The sequence below is a fragment of the Equus quagga genome, chromosome 7 (genome assembly GCF_021613505.1).
Source record: "Equus quagga isolate Etosha38 chromosome 7, UCLA_HA_Equagga_1.0, whole genome shotgun sequence".
Taxonomy (NCBI): domain Eukaryota; kingdom Metazoa; phylum Chordata; class Mammalia; order Perissodactyla; family Equidae; genus Equus; species Equus quagga.
The window spans coordinates 32016403-32040130 of NC_060273.1; the positions used below are offsets into that span (position 1 = coordinate 32016403).

The following is a 23728-nucleotide window of genomic DNA, read 5'->3' on the forward strand; positions in this document are numbered from 1 at the left end:
TGGGGGATTTGTCCTCCTTAAGTTGGAGGGTTTTCAGGAGGGAAGGGCTCTGAGCTTATTTGCATTTGTAAAAAACATAAATAAAAAAACAAGAAGACTCACCTACATAACCACAATATAACCATCTGAATCAGGAAATCAGTGTTAATACAACACTGTCAGTCCTATCCACAGATCCTATCCACATTTCACCAACTTATCCCAATGACATCTCTTTTACTTTCTGCTCCAGTATCCGTATGCTGCATTTAGTTGCTGTGTCTCTTGTCTCTTTTAGTCTTACCATTTTCTTAGTGTTTTCCCTGTCTTCACAATGTTGACAATTCTGAAGAGTTCAGGCCTTTCATTCTCCAGGATGTCCCCCAACCTGTGTCGGTCCAGTGTTTCCTCATATCCAGACTTGGGCAGGAGTTTTGGCAGGAATACCACAGAATTGTTTCTGCTCTTTTCTCTCTTCTGGTCAACTTAAGAATCAAAGTGAATAATGATGGTACTACGTACAAATAAACAAATGAATAAGTGGGAGAGAAGATAAGTTCTTCTTTACAGTAGAATGCTTGTTAATGAATGAGGAACAAATGATGGTATAAAGAAAGTCACCATTCGGCAACCACCATGGTGGTTGATTCAGGTGGGAGTCTCATCAAAAGCACATGATGTCAACACATCCCATCACTGGGAATGTTCACCCTGATCACCTAGTCACCATTTTTCCCTTTGTAATTGATATGTATTTTGTGAAGAAGGTACCCCAAGACCGCGCCAGTATTCAAACCTCCTCCCACCAACGGTAGCATCCATTGACAACTCCCACCTGAATCAACCACCACTATGGTGGTTGCCAAATGGTGATTTTCTTTATACCATCATTTGCTCCTCATTCATTAACACTTATTTGTTGGTTTATTTGTATATATTACCATCACTATTCATTTTGATTCTTAAATTGACCAAGGTTGAGCCAGTGAGCACCCTGTCAAACCGGCTCCTGTGACTTTTAGACATGCCAGCATCATTCTGCGTCCTTCCTTACTTTCCGGCACAAATACGTTTTCCAGGCTCATCTTGTATTTATGCTGGAATCACCTATTCCTACCAGGAGGCTTGGTTTCCTCTTAGTGGAAGATGGAATTTAGAAACCAAGACCTAGGCACTTAATGTACTCATTGCATATAGGAATCTAGATTTCCAGGGAGAGTTATGGCTGGGAATAATTTTAGGATCTTCATTGTAAAGATAGCATTTAAAGTGAGAGATCAATGTCAGCTTGGTTTTGTGTTTTTTATGAACCATGGTCAACTATTTGTGTGGAGGGAAGGTGGGGGTAGAGTGTTGGGTTTAATAAGTATTGGGGTTTTCGGGTGTCTGTGATAGAGGGAGAGAGGACAAGGGAGTTAGAGCTGCCTGTAAGGGCATGATTATACTTATAGACTGTGGAATCTAGACTGGGTAGGGATTGAGGGAGGACATAAATGGAGGAATGACCAGCAGAGATGTTCATAGAGTCAATGGATTGGGGGGGTCTCAATGGAGGTTAGTTCTTGTTTGAAGGTGTATTAGCAAGGCTGCCTTATTGTACAGCTCCAGTGTAATAATTGAGCAAGTGAGCCAAGGATATGGCAGGATACCTAAGATTGAGATTTTATCAAGATGTCTAGAGTGTAATCATGGAAGGAGGTGACCAAGTTAGGATGGAGGAAAAGTTCTTTAGAAATATGATAGCAAAGAACTGAGAGATCAGCATGATGGATGGATCATCTGTGTGCACACTGAATAATGACTGAAGTTGTGATGGTATGAAAAAGACAGTGACTCAGTGCTGAAACTTTCATCACTGAGGGGAAGGAGTGATCAGGAGGTAAGTAGCTGGTTTTAGCAAGAAGCAGATAGGGTGGAATGGTCTAGTAAACAGAATAATGGCCCCCTAAAAATATTCACATCCTAATCCCTGGAACCTGTGAATATGTTACCTTACATGACAAAAGGGGCTTTGCAGATGTGATTACCTTAAGGTTTTTGAAATGGAGCAATTCTGGATTACCTGGGTGGGCCAAATACCGTCGCAAAGGTCCCTATATGGTGATGGAAGTGGAATCAGAGCAAAGATGCTATGCTGCTGGCTTTGAATTTGGAGGAAGGGGCCATGAACCAGGGAATACGGAAGCCTCTAGAAGCCAGAAAAGGTAAGGAAACAGAAGGCGTGCAGCCCTGCCAACAACTCGACCTTAGCGCAATGAAACCCATTTCGGACTTCTGACCACTATCATTGTGAGATAATAAATTTGTGTTGTTTTAAGCAACCTAGTTTCTGGTAATTTGTTAGAGCAAGAGTAGGAAAATAATGCAAATGGTTTAAAGCTAATTCTTCAAGTTTGCAGAAAGTTTTGAGTGGGGAAAAAGATCTGGAACCAGCCATGGCATACCGTCTTCAGGGCAGTGGTATATGTGGTGTGGGAGAAAAACAGCTGCCCCGTACAAAGACTTCAGAGGACAGCCTGATTTCAGTTAAAGAAAGAAGGTGATGGGGCTATGCATGCAGAGAAGAAATCGACGGTGTAGGGGCATGGCAGACAGTGAATTCCAGAAGGCACAGTGGTAGGGCTTGCAGGTCAGGGGAGGCAGAATTTGCATCCATGTACCTCAGGGAGAGGGTTGTGTGGGGTTAAGTATCCGCATAATGTTGAATATCCTAGGATGCTGTAAGTCCTTGTTGTAGCTGAAGTTTAAAACAAAACAAACAAGCAAATACAACGTTAAGGCGTAGTGGGATTGCTCCTGGGGAAAGTGGGTAATCAGTTCTCATTTGGACCCCTCAGTTGGGATTGACCTGTTAGGTGGTGCATGAGGTGACTACCGAGTCATGGCCCAGGGCCAGCAGCAAGTCCTCCTCCAGACAAGTGCTTCGTCTGGGCAGACCTGGGCTCTTCTCCTTCTACCTGGAAGGCACCTTAGCGGTTATGGAGAGGCATGAAGATGTTTTTCCAAAGCAGCTGTGAAACAGCCACAGCTGTCCCATCCCCACCCATTCAGGCACTCTGTTACAACACCAAAATAGAAAATGAAATTCATTTCTTCTTTAACTATTATCTTCAATTTTTCCCTGAATTAAAAAAAATGTGTTCATTATAGACATTATAGTAATGTATAAAGAGGAAAAATTATTTACTCAATCACCATTCCATTTTGGTATACTTCATTACTGTTTATTTGATATGGTTTTACAATTGAAATCACGATATATATACAATTCTCTGTCCTGCTTTTTAAATATTATACTTCATAGCCATCTCCCCTTCTTTTAAATATTATTTATAAGCAACTGTTTGTGCTTGTCATTATTTATAAGCAACTGTTTAATGTCAAAAAGTAGTATTCCATCATATAGTTAAGTCATAATTCAACATTGTGTAGTTGCAGAGTTCTAAGTTTTCACTGTTATGTGAGGAGAACCTTTTTGGATAAAATTCTATACTTATGAGTATTCCTTGGGATAGATCTAAGAATGTAATAACTAGACCAAAGAGTAAGAACGTTTAAAGACTCTTGGAAAGTATTGTTAAATTGTATTCCCGAAACCCAGCTCCAGTTTGTACTCACACTCGTGATATGTGTGTAGGTACCCATTATATCAGCTTGAAATGGCAATGAGTTTATTTGCATACATTTTAAAATAACGGTACAATAAACCATAGAGTCTTAGAAATGACCCATTTCAACTTTCCTAAGAGCAGGAATTAGACGTTTCTGGTGCAAGAGCATTTTCTGTGGCATCCCTTACAGGTGTTCCTCACCCTCCTGCTTAAACACTTCCAGTGAAAGTTCATGGATCTGGTGTTTTTCTCGGTGGCTTAGATGCTTAGTAAAATTTTAGGTCTTTCCAAATTACTAAAGGAAACTTGTCTTTTATGATATTAATTAATGTATGTGATAACCTGTAGAAGACATCTACTGATAACTAGTTCTTAGAATGACTGTAAACCATGAGAGAAATCAGAAAACCAAGTCAGAAGGGATGAAGGGAGGATGGATAGAATTTAAGGATTCAGTCATGTTTTAGAAAGGAAAAGTATATGGATAGAATGAACCAATAGAGGGAAAATAGTATCCCTGTTCATTATTCGTGATATTACTGACAGAGTAATACTTATTTTCAAATAGATGGGCATATAAGGCAAGTCACCTATTTCGAAATTACCTTGACTATGAAGTTAGCACATGTGCATGAAGGAGAAATAAAAATGTAAGCTATGGCAGCTAAATTCATCCATGAAATATCAGCATTCGTTTACTTCAGGAGGAGTACCAGTGAGTCTACGAAATTTCATCTGTGAAGAAATTTGAATGATAATGTTTTCTGAAAGAATTAATTGTTTGCCTTCTTATTTCTCTATGTATAGAAACATAGACAACTATCCAGAAGGTCAAATCTAAATATTATTAAAATTTGTTTCTCCATGAAAAATCCTTATTGTACAGTTGATCATGTCTCTTGATTTTTCATTGGTTTGGAAGTGACATGGCGGAGTTTGGAACTATGCTGTCAGAAAGTTCTATCAAAATGACTCTGTTTCGTGTACCAGTGAATGAATCGTTCATTTAAGAGTAACAAAATCTGACTAATGGGAACTCTACTCTGAATACTGGATCTGTTCCTGACTGTTAGACCCACGTGCTGACTCTCAAGCTACGTGGAGTTTCCAGTTGATGTAAAATGTGGGTGTTTTGATAAGTCTCCGTTTTCATTTGAATAATTCAGGGGCGCACACATTTTGGACTGATCTAAATCTGTGCCCTGTGTTAGTGCTTGTCGTAAGTTCTTTATTTACCTTTAGTTTTGTATTGAAACATTCATGGTTATTTTGACTTCAGTTAGTTAAGGGTAGTGAGAAATGTGACAGAAATTTAGCCTTTATTTGAATAATGGGTATTTGGAAGTTTAAGTTGAGAATAAATTTAACTTTTACTTTCTTAAAATTCAAAAAACTGAATTTAAACTACCGGCAATTTAAGCAGTTAATTTGTTCTTTGGATTTTCCCAGAGAGACTCAAATTTTCCCAGCCATACTCTGAGTCTAGTCAGAAGGGAGTGTAGGTTGGTTAGCACATATTTAGTGTATAAGTAATTAAATCTGTGCCACTAAGTATATCTCAGTCAGATATAAGTGATTTTAATATATTCATTATTTGGTATCATCCATACTATTTTCTCCCTCATTAGTGTAGATAATTAAATTGATTCCATTATTTATTTTTGTTGCTTCCACTTATCTGAAGAATATAAAGTGTTACACATTAATATTTTAAATATACGAGGAATTCCTGGGAAATACTTTACAGTTCAGGTAAAATAAGCTGTCTAGAAATTAAGTAGGCTTTTGTTTTAAACTTGATTCATTTATTTGTGCTAAAGTAGCACATTCAGTAACACACCATTTATCTGGTCATTTTCCAGAATAAGATGGAATTTTCCAGGTAACTGATCATAAATTAGTTTTCCAGGTAACTGAATCTTATACGTTCAAGGACTAAAATCTTTTAAATTTAACTATTTTTGATGGAAATCTTTATAAAATATAGTATATCCTTTCTACCTTCTTACTTTCCTATGGTTTCTTAATCAGAGGGTGCTCAATGTAATTTAATCTTTTTTCTGATGACTCAGGACCACTATTTTTTAACATGAAGTAGTGGAGTGTTATGCCTACTTAAAATTTTTTTCTGTTTGGTCAGATTAGTTATAAGCTGCCGTTGCTTCTGCTCTTGTATCCACCTCAAATAACTCTCCTTTCTTCCTTAATAGTTTTGCCCTTTGTTCTCCATGGCTGTGAAATCAAAGTTGTTAGGATTAGTGTTTATGGTCAATCAGAACCCAGGGGGATCAATCAGAGTGAGGGCCCAAGGAGGGAACTGTGCTGCTCGAATGCTATTCTTCTCAGTCAGCTGTGTCGGGCATTCACATTTCCCCAGGTTGCTTCTGGACGTGGAGCTTTGTTCTGAAGGGTTGATTACTGAGAGGTCACTGACTCGTGGTATGTTAGGTCTTACCTGGTACCTTCACCTTACCTTCGAAGGTGAGTAACCTGAGCTCTAAGGGACTGGTCATCGCCCTAGCATACACACACTAAGTAGCAGAACCCTCGTTTTAAGACTCAGTCTCCTGTCTCCAAGCCCAGTGTGTTTCTACTGTAACTACGACCTTAATTCCAGGGATTGTTATGAACATTGTCATCAGTCTTGATAAATAAAAATGTCTCTCTTCTTCGTTCTTTTTTTTTTTTTTTTGGAGGAAGATTAGCCCTGAGCTAACATCTGCTGCCAATCCTCCTCTTTTTGCTGAGGAAGACTGGCCCTGAGCTAACATCCATGCCCATCACCCTCTGCTTTTTATGTGGGACTCTTGCCACAGCATGGCTTGACAAGCGTTGTGTAAGTCCGCACCTGGGATCTGAACTGGTGAACCCTGGGCTGCTGAAGTGGAATGTGTGAACTTAACTACTGTGCCAACAGGCTGGCCCCTCTTCTTTCTTGATGAGACTCTTGTTACTTACCCTCTTATATAGACTAGAAACAAGAGAATCATCCTAGACTTCTCACCCTTCATTCTAAGAGTTACTAAAACCTTGTCTCGTTTACAGCCTAAATATCTCTAGAATCTTCCCCCCTCCATCTCTGTTACATAGCCCTGGCCCTTTTTTTCCTCCTTGCTCTGCTCCCTCCCTCAAGAGTTATCCTCAAAAGCACCATCCACTTGGTCAATATAAGCACTCAATAAATGGAGAAATATAAGGAGGAAGAGGGAGATGGAGATGGAGAGAGTATGAACAAACATGGACATCTCAGGGGCAGAGAATGAGTACCAATGGGTAGAAAAATCATAAAACTCAAATATAGATAGATAATAATTGAACTATGCATATATAGATGTGAAAGAAAATGATTCAAGTGTTATAGCCCACCTAAACCATGTGATAAACGTAGAGTAAGACAGAGTGAAAACCCTGAATGCATGTGGTATATAACATTGACTTCTGTCTTATCAATACTTGAAGATTAATGTCACTGCTGATCAGACTCTGATGAGAATTCCATTTCCAGTGTGCTATCATCCTAAATGAAAGTACAGGGGGCAGACCCCATGGCTGAGTGGTTAAAGTTCCGCACTCTTCACTTCGGCTGCCCAGGTTCAAGGATTCAGATTCCGGGTGCGGACCTACTCCACGCATCAGTCATGCTGTGGAGGCGTCCCACATACAAAAAATAGAGGAAGACTGGCACAGATGTTAGCTCAGGGCTAATCTTCCTGAAGCAAAAAAAGAGGATGATTGGCCACAGATGTTAGCTCAGGGTTGATCTTCCTCACCAAGAAAAAAAAAAGGACAGATGAGGCTGAAGGATGTGAGCTCTACTAAGTAAATTAAAAGTTAAGTGAGACGGCCCATTGGTGAAGACTTAAGGAAACGGAGTTAATACGACTTGAAAAGGAAGGATTAAGGTGACTTAAATACATACATTTTATTATTCTGATGGTGATGCCTAAATAAATTCTATATATTCTCCAGATAGTGAAGGATTATGTTATAAGCAGTGTTTTAAATTCAAATATTTTTATCAAGCTAGCACATGTACTATATCAAGCCAATTAGCACTGTGAGTCTGTAATGAAAAACAGCAGTACCAGGTACTCTGTCTATTTTAAAATATGGAAACTCATGTTCAGAGAATCTTTTTTTTGTGGGGGTATTATTTCTTTGATAGTTTCCTTCTCTCTTTTTGTCTTGTATCTCTTCTTAGAACTCTTGCTACTTTCCTGTTGGACTTGCTGGGTCGATCCTCCGATTGTCACGTGTTTTTCTTTCATATTGTCCATCTCTTTGGTGTTCCCCTTCACTGTTTCACAGTATATTTTTCTCAGCGATTGAGGATATTCTGTTTTTCTTCTGCTGTCTTCCCTGCCTCTGCTGCTTCTTGCCTCTTTTTACGTTTGTTTGTTTGGGTCTCTGTCCCTCCTGTTGGAGGCTTTCCTCAGATGTCTGTTGGTCGTAAGCTCCTTGCACATGGATGGGACCCCAATGCTCTTTTGTGAGGTGATCCATCTTATTTCGGCAGAGTTCTCCAGCTGTCAGTGTGCGTAGTTCTTTTCTTATATATTAAGTTCTCCGCATTTAACTAGCAAAACTAGAAAGCTATTTAAAAAAAAGCAAAAGAAAGACTTAAATTGTAGGGGTATTAGATATTGCATTGAATTGCCAAGGAAGGTTTTATAACATCTGAAACCTTAGTAGTTGTTTTGGCTTTTAAATATTAATGTTATCCGTTTGCAGTGTGTTTGGTGTGGGAGATTTTGTTGGGGACATCGGAAGCAGAACCCTTGTCTTTTTTTGGATGGGGAGGGTGTTGTTTTTAGGAGCAGTACAATTCTGCTTCCCCGAAGTTCACCATAATTCAGGGGTTAAATTGGGTTTAGACTAACAAATAGCAGCATGTACCACTTCTTCTGGTAGAATTGCTAGCCGTTTATGTGGTTGCGAACTCCTCCTAAGTGATACTTCATTAGTGTGATCCTTAATTAGGATAAGATAATGGGCCATTTTCTTCATTCTTAAATACTTAGTTGTTGAGAAATTATTTTATATAAAAACAATTTAAATGTTTTAGACCAATGTAAAAAAAAATGGGCAAATATCACAAAGAAAGAGCAATGACAGACATTTTCTCGAAATCATTTTACTTATAGAGGCTAAGGGACTTGCAAAGTGAAAAAAAATGCATTTAGCCATATGTTGTAAATTAATAAAATGCACCAACTTATTTCAGAACTATCAAAGTTAATAAAATAAAAAAGCTCGGACATTAATTTTCGTTAGTATGATTGTGTTAAGTGTGAGCAGTTCTTTTATTACATTAAAACAAACTGTGGTAGGCTATAAAGAGTCCCTTTGTTTATCTCTTGGTTTAATTTAAAAGTAAAATGTCCATTATTCTAATTATATGCATTAGTGTTGAATGTTACGTTCATAAATTTGTGACTCTCATTCTTAATTTTAACAACATTTGATTACTCTATACCCTATGGCTACAGTGTGGAAAAAAAGCTGCCTGTGATCCAAAAGGACTATTTTCCAGGTTGAGTTATACTGCTTATTTAACTGTGTGACCTCTCACAAGTTACTTAACTTCTCTGCTTTAAAGTTTTCTTGGCTGTAAAATGAGAGCCCTTGGATTTCCTCTATTTGTAGTATTCCCATATTATACCACAAAATATGTCTATATATAGGTCTTTTAAAAAATTAATTAATGTATAATTAACTAATGCAAACGTTATGTATATGTGTATATCATGGTGGAAAATTCAGATGTTATCAAAGAGTATAAAATGAAAAATGAAAGTCTTCCCCCACCTACACTCAAAACCAAACAGATTAGGGGCCAGCCCCGTGTTGTGGTGGTTAAGTTCACGTGCTCTGCTTCAGTGGCCTGGAGTTTGTGGGTTCAGATCCCGAGTGCCAACCTACACACTACTTCTCAAAGCCATGCTGTGGTGGTGTTCCACATTTAAAATAGAGGAAAATTGGCATAGATATTAGCTCAGGGACAATCTTGCTCACCAGAAAAAAAAAAAACAAAAATAAACCAGATTAAAGGAAAACAAAACTCTACAGTGACAGAGCTAATAATTGCTAACAGTTCCTGTATGTTCTTGAAGAAATTTTTCATGCACGTGTCGGTATATGCACACATAAATCATAATTCAAGTACTATTTAGCACCTCTTTTTCCCCTTATGTCTTAGAAATGATTTTATGTAAACATATTCCTGAACATATTTATTTCTAATCAATATCTAGTAGCTATAATTTATAAATTAATAAGAAATTTAGTTTTTAATTCTTTACCTTTTTTCTTAAATCTTAATTTCCCCCTGCATGTTTAAATTGTACTAGCAGAATAATTTGTAAAAATCTATGCATAGAAAAATGTCTGAAAGTAAATAAAGCGAATGTTAATAATGCTTGTATTGGGTGGTAAAATTGAAGTGATTTTTTTCCTTTATGCTTTTCTGTATATTTCTTACTTTTAACAATTGACATTTTATTGGGGAAAAAATCTATTTTAATAAAAAGTACCATGCTATTATGAAGTAATTATCAATCAGTAGTTCTTTAATTGAATTATAAAACCATATTCTTTATTGTCTATTAAATCACAACTCATTAAAAATATTTTATTGTTATTTTTCCCAGTCTATTTTTTAATTGAAGTATAATTTACGTATAATAAAAGCAGAGATTTTAACTATTCCCTTTGATGAGTTTTTTACCCACTGCACTTAAAATATAAAACATTCAAATAATCCCATAAAAGTCCCTCTGATCCCTTTTAAAGGAACCCCTTCCTTCCACCCAGGCACTCCCCCCCCCCCCCTCTGCTGTCTATCACATGGATTGGTTTCTTCAGCTTTGAGCATCATGTGACTGGAATCCCGGTCTGTGTACTTGGAGTCTGATTCTTCCCTTATACATCATAGCAGTATTTATATGTATCTTCATCACTATTTTAAAATACCTCAACTCTTCTTTTTCTAAATGTTTAAGTAACTGGCCCAAAGTTGCACAGCTAGGAAGTGCCAGAACTGGGGCTTGTCCCAGGTCTGTGTGACCCCAGAGCTCCTTTCCCTGTCCCTCTGCGGGCAGCTTTCCCAGGCTTGTGGTCAGAAACAAGGTGGAAAGGAGGGTGGTGTCGGGTTATGAAGTACCTTGAATATCATACTAAGGAATTTGTATTTTATTCCTCATAATGGGAGTTCTCCACTACAGTACCGTGATACTTTGGGATCGTGAAGTATAACAAACTGCACTTGTTACCAAAAAAATTCCAGTTTTTCTTCAGCTAGTATTCATTGAGTTGCTACTATAAATCAGACCCTGTTCTCAGCAGCTTGCTGACTCCGAACCCTGGCTGTGGGTGATCTGACTGGACTGTCGGGGAACTTGACTTGAGACGTTGGCAATTTTAAGTGTTTCCCCCTTGAGCATGACAGTTTCCCCAGAGAACAGACTCTTTGTCTTCTGCCCTAGAGGGTGACAGTCTGGCTACCAGTGTTCAGGAAGTTGAGTTGGGGCCCAAATGCATAAATGCAGGTAATCTCCCTGTTTTCAGGAAGGTAGTGAGCCAAGACTACCCAGAGTCTCTGAGACCAGGTACCTTGTGTTCTCCTCTCCAGAGAATTAGCATCCAGTGCTTGTCCAGGATGCCAGAAGGCAGCTACTTGGTTATGCATAGTGGGGAAGGGTATCCAGATACTGGTTACTTTTTAACTACCTTTCAAGTAACCTTCCTTATTTTGGCTCCTCTTCACTCCTTTCTGGGATGGCGCAGGCCCCCCCAAATCCTCTGGGGATTCTGCGTTGTAAGCCATACCTGCGTTAGTTTCCCTATTGTCAGCTTTGGATTCAGGCTTCTTGCATCAGCTGTAACCTTCCTCACTGCCGTAACCATTTCCAGTTGTCCACATTTGGTGTGCTGTCCTGTGTTCCTTTTACTGTCATTTCCGTGACGTTTCAGAAGAGAATTAAAATAAATACGTGCTTTCAACCTGCCATCTTTATCTTGGAAGTTTGTCTTTTTTTTTTTTAAATCAGTCTAGGAATAGATCTCTTTTCATTAGTTTTGTCCTTTAATTAATGTTTCCTTCTGTTGATTCTGAGGCAGGTTCAGAAATACTAAATTTTTGTGTTTTCTGAAGATCAATGAAATTTTGAGTCTAAGCCCCTTCCTATTGCCCTGTCAGCAACTTATCCTTATTTATTCTTAAGGGACATCCTCCCTTATCTGGAAAGGAAGATGGTGTTGGATTATGAAGTACCATGGATGGCATGCTAAGGAATTTGTATTTTATTCCTTTTATGTGGGAATTGACTACGTCCACATGGTCCCCTCATTTCTGCCAACCCAGCTGCTTCTATGCTAGGCTTAGGACACAGAAATTTAAGATGCTCCTCACCGCAGAATGTTGTTAACTTGGAGGGAGGACAAAAAGGCCCATTCAGGCACAGATCATGTGGGAATTGCTTTGGTGGCTGGATAATGTTTCAAGGAGCAAAAGAGGGAAAAAGAAAGAGACCCAAAGCACATTTATACTGCCAGCAGCACGCTTGTATGGTTGTAGGCACCAAGAGGTGGAAGAGGTCTTCTCGAGAGGTGTTCTTGCTGGATTCCTTTTCCTGTTTCTGTCCTGTCTCCCAAATTGGCATCATCTCCCTTCTGCCTTTTCAGCCCAGTCGCTAACCAGTGTGGCTCTGTTTGTAAGAAATGGCTTTGGTTTCGTTGTTCGTGTGTTGAATACTCCCCACCACCATTAGGGGGGCAGGAAGACTGAAGGGAGAGGTTTTCCAGTAGCTCCCTCTGCTTTGCTGGTGCCACCTAGTTCCCGTGTTGGTAACCCTTTCTATCCACAAGTTAGAGCCTATAGGGGAAGGGGTAGCTAGGGTATCCTGTTACTTGTACTAACCAAGACGTTGGAGCATGACTGTGAAGACCATATCCAGTTGGAGCTTCGTTTTTAGCAGTTCCTTCAAGGACCTGATATATGCATGGTTTAAAACATCGTTTTAATGAGAAAATGAAAGAGGAGCTGTTGGGCCCTTGCCCTTGCCACTGCGATGCCTAGAAGAGGGCTTCTTGCAGGAGTTTAGGCTGGACACTCTGAGTTTGTGCTGGCTTCAGAGTGTCCATGTGAGATGGATCCCTGTGGTCTGGAGACTCTGGGCTGGGCCTCAGCAGAGAGTGATGTACTTGCCTGGCTCCCTACCCTGGATTGCAGGCTATTTAGAGCCAGGGCTACATCTCATTTGCCTTTGAACCCTGGGGAACTGGTATAATGCATGGCATGCAGTAGGTGCTCAGTAAACAATTACAGACTGACTGATTAAATGAGGCAGTTATCACCATGGTGATCATCCACAACAAGATGACTCATGGGAATGAGCGAGGTCACAAAGAATTATTGTAGACATCGCACAGAAGGGCTCATCACCTCAGTGCATACAGGATCTAAACAAATGAATGAAGAGCACCCACTCTAGGATTATAATCCACAGCTGAAGCTTGGCTCACTGTCGGGGTAGACAGTGGCTGGCTGGAGAGCCCATGTCTTATCTAATGGGGGCAGTTACTGTTCAGCTGCAGCCAGTAGACATGATGACAAAGCTCACAATTTTTCAGATGTAAGCGAAACTCTTGGATGGTAACATGAAATATCTTGATTTTTAAATTTAAATTTGTAATACTTTGAATAAAAAACGAAACATACACATGGGTCAGATTTGGCCTGTAGGTCTTCACATCGCTCTCTCTAGCAAACCAAACAAGAAGAAGGCCGGGCACTTTCAGTAGGGGGCAGGTGGAAGAAAAAGAATCCTCCAACAAGCTTGAGAGAGCAATTAAAGAGCTGGAGGAGAGCAGTGAACTTGAATCTAAAAGAAGGGAAGACTTTCAAGAAATCTGAGCAAAGTTGATGGATATCTGCTATGATATATGCTATGGAGAAGTCAAGTAATTAGAGAACACAGTGAATCATTCATGAATGCAGGGAGAATGCATATTAACATCATGCAGCTACTTTTGGTCTGGCATGAATGTGATTCAGACTGCGACTTAGGTACCAGTTGGACCAAATTTGTTTTTAAAGTTATTTCCTTAAAGCTTTGGCAAAAAAAGAGTCCAAGTTCATATAAATTCATTTGACATTTTGAAAACCATTATTCATATATTTATAATATAATACTTTAAAGGGATATATAAAATATTTCAAGGACTTTACATGAAACTGTCAAAGGAACCACTCTTTTTTTATCTTCACCATGATAGGATGGGTCTTCATCTTGTCTGTCTGGAGGAAGTTATGACAGTAGATCCTATTACAGGAGGTTTTATTTTATTGGAGGGAAGCCCAGTTAAAATCTCAGTATTAATTTTCTGTAATGTTATCTACCAAAGAACAGATTTCCAGAGTCTCTTGAACATTTGACACAATTATTTCCATTTGCTAAACCTGGTCTATGTTTTTCTAGTGACATATGAATTCTAAGTCCAAATCAAACAAAGATATCCTTGAGTGTAACAAAGTGTATCCTATTTAAGGCATTGGACTAATAAGAGATGTTTTCATTTTTATTTTGTTAAAAGTTTATAATTAATTATAAATTACTCTAATGAGTGCTTTGTGCAAGTTAGACATTGTCTAGTTGAACAAAACCCAGGTACTAAGTTCCTTCCATGTATTTCCATATGCTCAAAGCCATTCAGATTGATTTGTTATTATCTTTATGCTAAAGAGGGTATAGTCTAAGCCACATGCAGCTCTGTGTTCTTCTGTGCTTCCATGTCTTTTCTCGTGTGTTTGCCTCTGCCTGGAATGTTCCATCCATTCCTAATTTCTTTACCTGCTAATCTTTCTCATGTACTCCTACTTATGCTTCAGGGATGGCTTAAAACATCAATTCGTCTGTAACTATCCTTAGTGCCTCCTTATCATTGTTCCCATAACACTTTGTATGGATATAGCACTTACCAAATAATATTTTTGGTAGTTATATATTTTTCTCTTCCACAAGACTGTGAGCTTCCTAAAGTCTGTGTCATTAATTTCTGTATCTAGGCATGTGTCTCACATATGGGAGCTTTTCAACAAATGATTATTGACTCTGATTGAATTCATTCCTTAGGACCGATACCACTTCAGTGCATGACTCAGGCAAATAAACTGTTAACCCACTGTGTTATCAACCATTTAGCTTAACAGTATGATGAACTAAATGTCCTTATATGCTGTTATTATATAATGCAAACAAAAGAACAAAAAATAAGAATCTTTAAGAGAAGAAGGACGAGATATGTACTTAAGGCTTCATAAACTCATTAATTCAAAAATATAACACTATTTTATTATATTCTAAGATATTTCACATTGGTTGAAAAACTTAATTGTGGATAAGTAGTCAGTGATAAAGCCAAACTCTAGAATTCTCATTCAGAATGGCAGAGGTTTCTCTAATAATTTGCGATAGATTTCTATTATGTCATAGCCTGATACTATGTGGTTTAGATGTGCCGTGTGTAAAATCCTGATCCAGAAATCTAACACATGTGGAAGTCTCACATAAAACAACTCAGAACATTATTTTTCTCCCAACACCAATGTTGGAAATGTGATCCAGAGTATCAAAAAGATCCTTTCAACCTGTGCTTTGTAGATATGAGCACGACACCCTGCATGGCCCATGCTCCCTGGCTCCAGGGCAGAGCACTGGGTCTTAAGAGAGAAGGACCCAGTGTATAGGCTGTTAAAGATATTTAACATTATAATAATATTATAATATTTAATAATATTAAACTATAGATACCTTAATCTATAAAAACACCTTACAGTAGCTGTTGGCGATGTGAAATTGTCTTAGAAATTACGTGGTAGGCTTAGTTTTATCCTTTGTTTACTAGAAGTACCTTCAGAGAAGGCGTAAAGCTCTAAAAGGGACTTTTTAAAGAGTAATGGAGGAATGAGTAAAAACATCAAAGACACGGGAAGACTTCTAAGAAGGAAAGCAAAAATTGATTTGCCCTCGTTTCAGAAGCTTCCCTCAAAAGGGGACCAGAAAAAAGAGGAGAGCATCCTTCATTCCCTCAGCTGCCTTGCCTCATTCCTTGATACCAAGAGTCTGTTTTGGGAGAGATTAACCTTTATGGTAGGTTTGCATTTGTTGTGGTTGCTCTCATCTCTGTGCTGGGATAAGCTTAGAAGTTATTCCTGTTTGTGTTTCAAAGTTTCTTGCCAAAATGTGTTGAACTATGTCTCCAAACTAACTGGGGTTATGCTTCATTTTTATTTATTTAAAAAATTTCTTTTGGCAGGGGAAAATTTGCCATGAGCTCACATCTGTAGCCAATCTTCCCCGCTTTTTTGTTCCCTTCCCAAAGCCCTAGTGCATAGTTGTGTATCCTAGTTGTAAGTCGTTCTAGCTCTTCTACGTGAGCCGCCACCACAGCTCGGTAACTGACAGACAGGCGGTGTGGTTCCGCAAGCAGGAAGCAAACCTGGGCTGCCGAAGTGATGAGTGCAGAACTTTAACCACTAGGCCATCGGGGCTGGCTCTATTTTAATTTTTTAAATCGACAATCTCATGTTTCTACCACTAGCCAGAGAAATTGAGATATCACCTTAGGAACTGTCATTGCAATGGCATTTGTGGTAGGATTTGACCTTTTGAAGAAACAGATTCCCTTCCCCCTGGCCTCCCTGTTCTACGCTGCATGTTTAATTTCTGCTTTGTGAATATGATCATTATCTGTTGTGATTGTGAGGGAAAAGCCACAAGGCCAGACTCCTCACCTTTAGGGGCAGCCATTCTTACTAAAGAGTGGGAGCTCTCAAGTCTGAAAGGAGCCTGGGCAGAGTGGGGCCCAGGCAGGTGAGGTGTGAGGTGACTTCCTTTCTCATGGTCTGCACCTGACTAATAGTATCCTTCCAGAGGGCACTTCTAATAGTGGGCAATCAAGATGACGCAAAGCCACATAAAGGCAGGTCTAGAAACATATAAGATGGCCATTTGCTTAGTCCTGAGGAAAAGGTCTGGAATGGTCTTCAGTATGTTTCTCAGATTGTGTTATGCATGCTCATAGACATAGCCAAGGATTATAAGGACTTCATTGTTATGATGCGTTTTAAATTGCATTGATGTTTGTATGGTCTGAACTTCATTTTTGGTTTATTCTGTACAAAAGAATCGTAAAGATCATCTTTTCATAGCATTTAATGAATATTTGTCGTCAATGCTGTGGAGTCGATTCCAACTGCCAGCGACCCTGTGGACCAGAGAGTGGAACCCTGCCCCGGTCTTTTTGCGCCATCTGCTCATCTTCCGGTGCTCTATCAGACAATGCTCCACAGCTGTTCACAGGGTTTTCCTGGCCAGTTGTTTTGGAAGTGGGTGGCCAGGCCCTTCTTCCTAGTCTGCCTGAGTCTGGAAACCCCACTGAAACCTTTCCATCATGGGTGACCCTGCTGGTATTTGAAATACTGGTGGCATAGCTTTCAGCATCACAGCCACATGCGGCTGTCACAGTGTGACAACTGACAGACTAGGGTGTGGTTTCCTGACCAGAAAGGAACCCAGGCCATGGGGGTAAGAGCACCAAATCTTAACAACTAGACCACCAGGGCTGGCTTTAATGAACGTTAGTTTCTAAATTACGTCAAAATATTCATTTATTGGTTACCTGATAGTAAAAACACCAAAAGCAATCTAAATTTTGTAAACCTTTTGTTTTTATAATTAAGATGAGCTTTATTTTATCTTTGAAAAATGATCACTTCTTTACTCATAGGTTATTATCACTATCTATGCTACTGTTCCAACTTGTTTAATTCCTTCCTCAACCATTACAATTGTATGGTTTTTATATTTGAATTATTTTCCTCGTAAATTATGTTATCCTTGGCTAAAGGCTTTTCTCTTTAGTAAATGCTTTTGACTATCTGGCCTTTATAGCATCAATTTCATTTTTAAATGCCTACGGAGACATGCTTGACTGCTTATAAATTTTCTAGTATAGTTCTGTAAGAATTCTTCACTTTCCAAGGACCATATGTATTCGTCTTGGTTCCCAACAGTTTATAACTGCCAGAATAATTTAAAAGGCATTTTTCCTTTGCAACTTCATTTAGAATAGAGCGCCTTTTGTCAGCAAAGGCAGTGTAGGAAACAGCGTGGATCAAGCAGCGATAGACCTCCAACACCCTCAAAGGCGGAGTGGGCCATCCAGAGAGCTCTGCACGAAGTCAGAGTTTTACAATTTCAGTTTATTTCATGCTCCACATCAGTGTGGGTAGGCAGGGGGGATTTCTGCTTAGAACAGTCGCTCGGGGACCTAGGCTGATGGAGGAGCCACCAGGTCAGATGCTGCTGGTACCTGCCGAGAGGAAGGAAGCCTGGTGGACTTGGAGTTCGCTGGCTCCTGACACTTCTGCCCTGGAGAGAGCCCCGTGACTTCCGCTTGCATTTCATTGGCTGAAGCAAGGGGCGGTATCCAATTGAGCGGGCGGGGAAGTGCTGTCCTGCCACTGCCTGGCAGAACTGGGACTGTTAATATTGGTGGGCAGCAGGCTTGAAACCACACGTTACAGAGGAGATCCTCCAATGAAAGCCAACTTTACGGGAGGATTTTGACTGATAGGTGAGAGATCTTTGCTTGAGACATTTCCATGTCGTGCACAATGAGAACAATAGCTAGTGTCGAAGCTGTTAGGGATGCAAGAAAGACATTACATGGAAAGCAGAGAAGTGTCATTGGATTGATGAAGGGGTTAGAAAAACAAATAGTTCAGCAGAATGCCAAATGGCCTAGTGCTAATAATTTTAGGCCAACATGACATTGCAATTTGGGGAAAAACAAGATGAGTGTGGAGTTGATTCTAGCAAGATGAGGTTGTAGGCTTCCTCATAGCTGTTCACTTGTAGAATTCTCAGTTACTCTTCATCCTTCAAGACTTAATTCACATATTAGTTATTTATTTGCATATATTTTTTCTCACTCAAATGTGAATTCCTCAAGCACAAGGGGCCAATTTGGTATTCTCTGTGCCTGGCACATAGTTTACAGGTACTGCATGATTATTGAATGAAGGACTTGGAACCAGTTGGCAACCCTCTCCGCTGGTGCCCAGGTGCTTGCAAACCCTTTGGATGGTTCGGCATTTGCCAAGGCTGGGAGCCAGCCAGGGGATCGCTGCCACTGGGAGCAGCTAAAGCAAGATGGCATTTCTGAGAATTCTCACCTCTGATCTATTAATTTTGGTGGGGTGAGTGCAAGTAGGAGGGGTAAGAAAGTAGTATCTGGAGATCTGAAAAATGAAAATGAAAAAGTAAATTTGTACCTAATATGTAACTTTTGCTCCATGTTTTTGTTATTCTTTTAAATTATTCTACGTTGAGTGTATTAGAATGAGGAATGCCTAAATTAGTACAATCTAGTTATTTAAAGGCTTTAATAAGCCATTGATATTCTTGTCCTCACATTTTTTTATTATTACAAAATTGCTAAACATAATTATACAAATAATCCTTGTGATGTGGATCAGTGTTTCTCCAAGTTGAGAGTGCCTCAGAGTTACCTGGAAGCTGGCCGATGCCCAGCTTGCAGGCCCGCTCCCAGCTTCTGTTTCAGTCAGTCTGGGGTGGGGCCTGAGAGTCTGCGTTTCCAGCAGTTTTCCCAGGAGATGATGAGACTGCTGCTCTGGGGACCGTGCTTTGATAAGCAATGATGTCAAGGAAAGGGCACTGAAAACGGAGTGAAAAATATGAGTTTGACTTTCCATGATGCTGCTTAATAACCATTGACTTTGTGTCAGTTACTCAACCCCTCTAGTCCTCTATTTCCTTCTTGTGGAAAATGAAGGTCGTAATTGACCTCACAGGATTAGATGGGATTGTATACTAAAGCCTTCTTTTTAAAAGGAAGGCTCTCCAAAAATATAGTTACAATATCCTATATAGAATGAACGATGAGCAATTATTTTGCATTCAAGTGTATGCAGGGCACTGTGCAAGGGAGTGGAGGATGGGACACAGAAAGAAAAAGAAAACAGCAAAAGTGTATTGCCTGCCAAGTGCCAAATATGTGACATGGATGTTAAGAATTCAGAGAAGGCAAGGCTGTAGCGGGCCGCTCCCTGGCCTTTACCCAAAATTTACTGCATAAAGACCATCATTTCACAAGAAGACCCTGGTCCTTCTTTGCTGTACATCTATCTTATTGCAGAGGTAGTGTCCTGAAACCTAGAATCTGTAATGTTAGTGCATTCTGAGTAAAGTTTATCCTTTCATGGACACTGTTTCGTGTTACCTCTTAGAATTGTCTCTTAGAATTTGGTGAAATTAAGAAACTAAAATTAGGGGCCGGCCCCGTGGCTGAGTGGTTAAGTTTGCACACTCCGCTTCGGCAGTCCAGGGTTTCGTCAGTTCAGATCCTGGGCGTGGACATGGCACTGCTCGTCAAGCCCTGCTGAGGTGGCATCCCACATGCCACAACCAGAAGGACCCACAACTAAAAAACAAACAAAAAAATACAACTGTGTACTGGGGGGCTTTGGGGAGAAAAAGGAAAAATAAAATCTTTAAAAAAAAAATCTAAAATTATTCATTTTTCCAGCCTATAAATCTCATCATCTCAATAAGCAGATAATATTATATAAGTATAAATATCAAAAAGATATATAAAGTCGTTTTCTTAGGCTGTTCCTGCTGCTGTAACAAAGTACTATAGCCTAGGTGGCTTAGAAAAAGGAGACATGGAGTGCTGTAAACCTCCACCCTCCTGAGCTGGTCGCCTCCTGAAGCCCCCGCCTCCTAATACGATCTCAGCACGGGTTAGTTTTCAACAAAGAAATTGTTTGGCGGGGCACACAAACATTCAGTCTGTGGTAGTTATCTACCGGAACTTTTGATTGAACCAAATGGGAGAGGGGGGGTCTCTGAGAATCCTAACTTAAAAATGTAGCTCATGCTTAGTTGACCAGCATTGGCATTTTTCCCTTAAGGTGTGGGACCTTGTCCGTTCTTAGAGTTTTAGGTATTTTTTATTATAGTTTAACCCTAAGGTTTTAAAATTATACTTAATAGTAGGTTTGGAAATTAACATTAAATGCAAAATATTAACATTTTTACTCTAAGTGCTTTAAAATTAGATAAATATTATAACTTTTCAGTAATAATTATTGATTTGAATAGAAAATATGGATTAATTTTATAGGTCAGAGCAATTTATCTGGTAAATAAAAATTATTTTTGACAATAAAATTGATACTTTAAACTTTTCTTGAGCAAAGACTATCTGGGTAATAGGTTGAGTGCTAGACGGTAAAGTGTAGCTGTTCTACACTAGCTACCATTGTGATTAACATAACACGTCTTTATATGAAAGCTTTACTGTAATTTTAATTTTTTTTTAATTTTTTTTAATTTTTTTTTTTATTAATGTTATGATAGATTACAACCTTGTGAGATTTCAGTTGTACATTTTTGTTAGTCATGTTGTGGGTACACCACTTCCCCCTCCGTACCCTCCCCCCACCCCCCCTTTTCCCTGGTAACCACCGATCAGATCTCCTTCTCAATATACTAATTTCCACCTATGAGTGGAGTCATATAGAGTTTGTCTTTCTCTGACTGACTTATTTCACTTAACATAATGCCCTCGAGGTCCATCCACGTTGTTGTGAATGGGCCAATTTCGTCTTTTTTTTTGGCTGAGTAGTATTCCATTGTGTATATATACCACATCTTCTTTATCCAATCATCAGTTTCTGGGCATGTAGGCTGGTTCCACGTCTTGGCTATTGTAAATAATGCTGCGATGAACATAGGGGTGCAACGGACTCTTGAGATATCTGATATCAGGTTCTAAGGATAGATACCCAGTAATGGGATGGCTGGGTCATAGGGTATTTCTATTTTTAACTTTTTGAGAAATCTCCATACTGTTTTCCATAGTGGCTGTACCAGTTTGCATTCCCACCAACAGTGTATGAGGGTTCCTCTTTCTCCACAACCTCTCCAACATTTGTCGTTCTTGGTTTTGGATGTTTTTGCCAATCTAACGGGGGTAAGGTGATATCTTAGTGTAGTTTTGATTTGCATTTCCCTGATGATTAGCGATGATGAACATCTTTTCATGTGTCTATTGGCCATATTCATATCTTCTTTTGAGAAATGTCTGTTCATGTCCTCTGCCCATTTTTTGATCGGGTTGTTTGTTTTTTTGTTGTTAAGCAGTGTGAGTTCTTTGTATATTATGGAGATTAACCCTTTGTCGGATAAGTGGCTTGTAAATATTTTTTCCCAATTAGTGAGCTGTTTTTTTGTTTCAATTCTGTTTTCCCTTGCCTTGAAGAAGCTCTTTAGTCTGATGAAGTCCCATTTGTTTATTCTTTCTATTGTTTCCCTCAACTGAGGAGTTACAGTGTCCGAAAAGATTCTTTTGAAACTGATGTCAAAGAGTGTACTGCCTATATTCTCTTCCAAAAGACTTATTGTCTCAGGCCTAATCTTTAGGTCTTTGATCCATTTTGAGTTTATTTTGGTGTGTGGTGAAAAAGAATGGTCAATTTTCAATCTTTTGCATGTGGCTGTCCAGTTTTCCCAGCACCATTTGTTGAAGAGACTTTCTTTTCTCCATTGTAGGCCCTCTGCTCCTTTGTCGAAGATTAGCTGTCCATAGATGTGTGGTTTTATCTCTGGGCTTTCAATTCTGTTCCATTGATCTGTGGACCTGTTTTTGTACCAGTACCATGCTGTTTTGATCACTGTAGCTTTGTAGTATGTTTTGAAATCGGGGATTGTGATTCCGCCGGCTTTGTTTTTCTTGCTCAGGATTGCTTTAGCAATTCGCGGTCTTTTGTTCCCCCATATGAATTTTAGGATTGTTTGTTCAATTTCTGTGAAGAATGTTCTTGGGATTCTGATTGGGATAGCATTGAATCTGTATATTGCTTTAGGTAGTATGGACATTTTAACTATGTTTATTCTTCCAATCCATGTGCAAGGAATGTCTTTCCATCTCTTTATGTCATCGTCAATTTCTTTCAAGAAAGTCTTGTAGTTTTCATTGTATAGATCCTTCACTTCCTTGGTTAAGTTTATCCCAAGGTATTTTATTCTTTTCGTTGCGATTGTGAATGGGATAGAGTTCTTGAGTTCTTTTTCTGTTAGTTTATTGTTAGTGTATAGAAATGCTACTGATTTATGCACGTTAATTTTATACCCTGCTACTTTGCTGTAGTTGTTGATTATTTCTAATAGTTTTTCTGTGGATTCTTTGGGGTTTTCTATGTATAGGATCATGTCGTCTGCAAACAACGAGAGTTTTACTTCTTCGTTACCTATTTGGATTCCTTTTATTTCTTTTTCCTGCCGAATTGCTCTGGCCAGCACCTCCAGTACTATGTTGAATAGGAGTGGTGAAAGTGGGCACCCTTGTCTTGTTCCTGTCCTCAGAGGGATGGCTTTCAGCTTTTGTCCATTGAGTATGATGTTGGCTGTGGGTCTATCATATATGGCCTTTATTATGTTGAGGTACTTTCCTTCTATACCCATTTTACTGAGGGTTTTTATCATAAATGGGTGTTGGATCTTGTCGAATGCTTTCTCTGCATCTATTGAGATGATCATGTGGTTTTTGTTTTTCATTTTGTTGATGTAGTGTATCACGTTGATTGACTTGCGGATGTTGAACCATCCCTGTGTCCCTGGTATAAATCCCACTTGATCATGGTGTATAATCTTTTTGATGTATTGCTGTAATCGGTTTGCCAAAATTTTGTTGAGGATTTTTGCATCTATGTTCATCAGTGATATCGGCCTGTAGTTCTCCTTCTTTGTGTTGTCCTTGTCAGGTTTGGGGATCAGAGTGATGTTGGCTTCATAGAATGTGTTAGGGAGTTCTCCATCTTTCTCAATTTTCTGGAACAGTTTGAGGAGAATAGGTATTAAGTCTTCTTTGAATGTTTGGTAGAATTCTCCAGAGAAGCCGTCTGGTCCTGGACTCTTGTTTTTGGGAGGTTTTTGATTACCGTTTCTATTTCCTTACTTGTGATTGGTCTATTCAGATTCTCCATTTCTTCCTGATTCAGTTTGGGGAGATTGTAGGAGTCTAGGAATTTGTCCATTTCTTCCAGGTTG

General features: G+C 39.2%; 1 protein-coding gene across 1 annotated transcript in view; it reads left to right on the forward strand.

Annotated features, from left to right (window-relative positions):
* The first annotated feature begins 2143 nt into the window (after positions 1 to 2143).
* SDK1 (sidekick cell adhesion molecule 1) overlaps positions 2144 to 23728 on the forward strand; it is a 625710-nt gene continuing 604125 nt past the window's right edge. The window contains exon 1 of the mRNA XM_046666514.1: positions 2144 to 2183. Coding sequence (XP_046522470.1) covers positions 2144 to 2183 — 40 coding nt within the window. The remainder of the gene's footprint in view (positions 2184 to 23728) is intronic.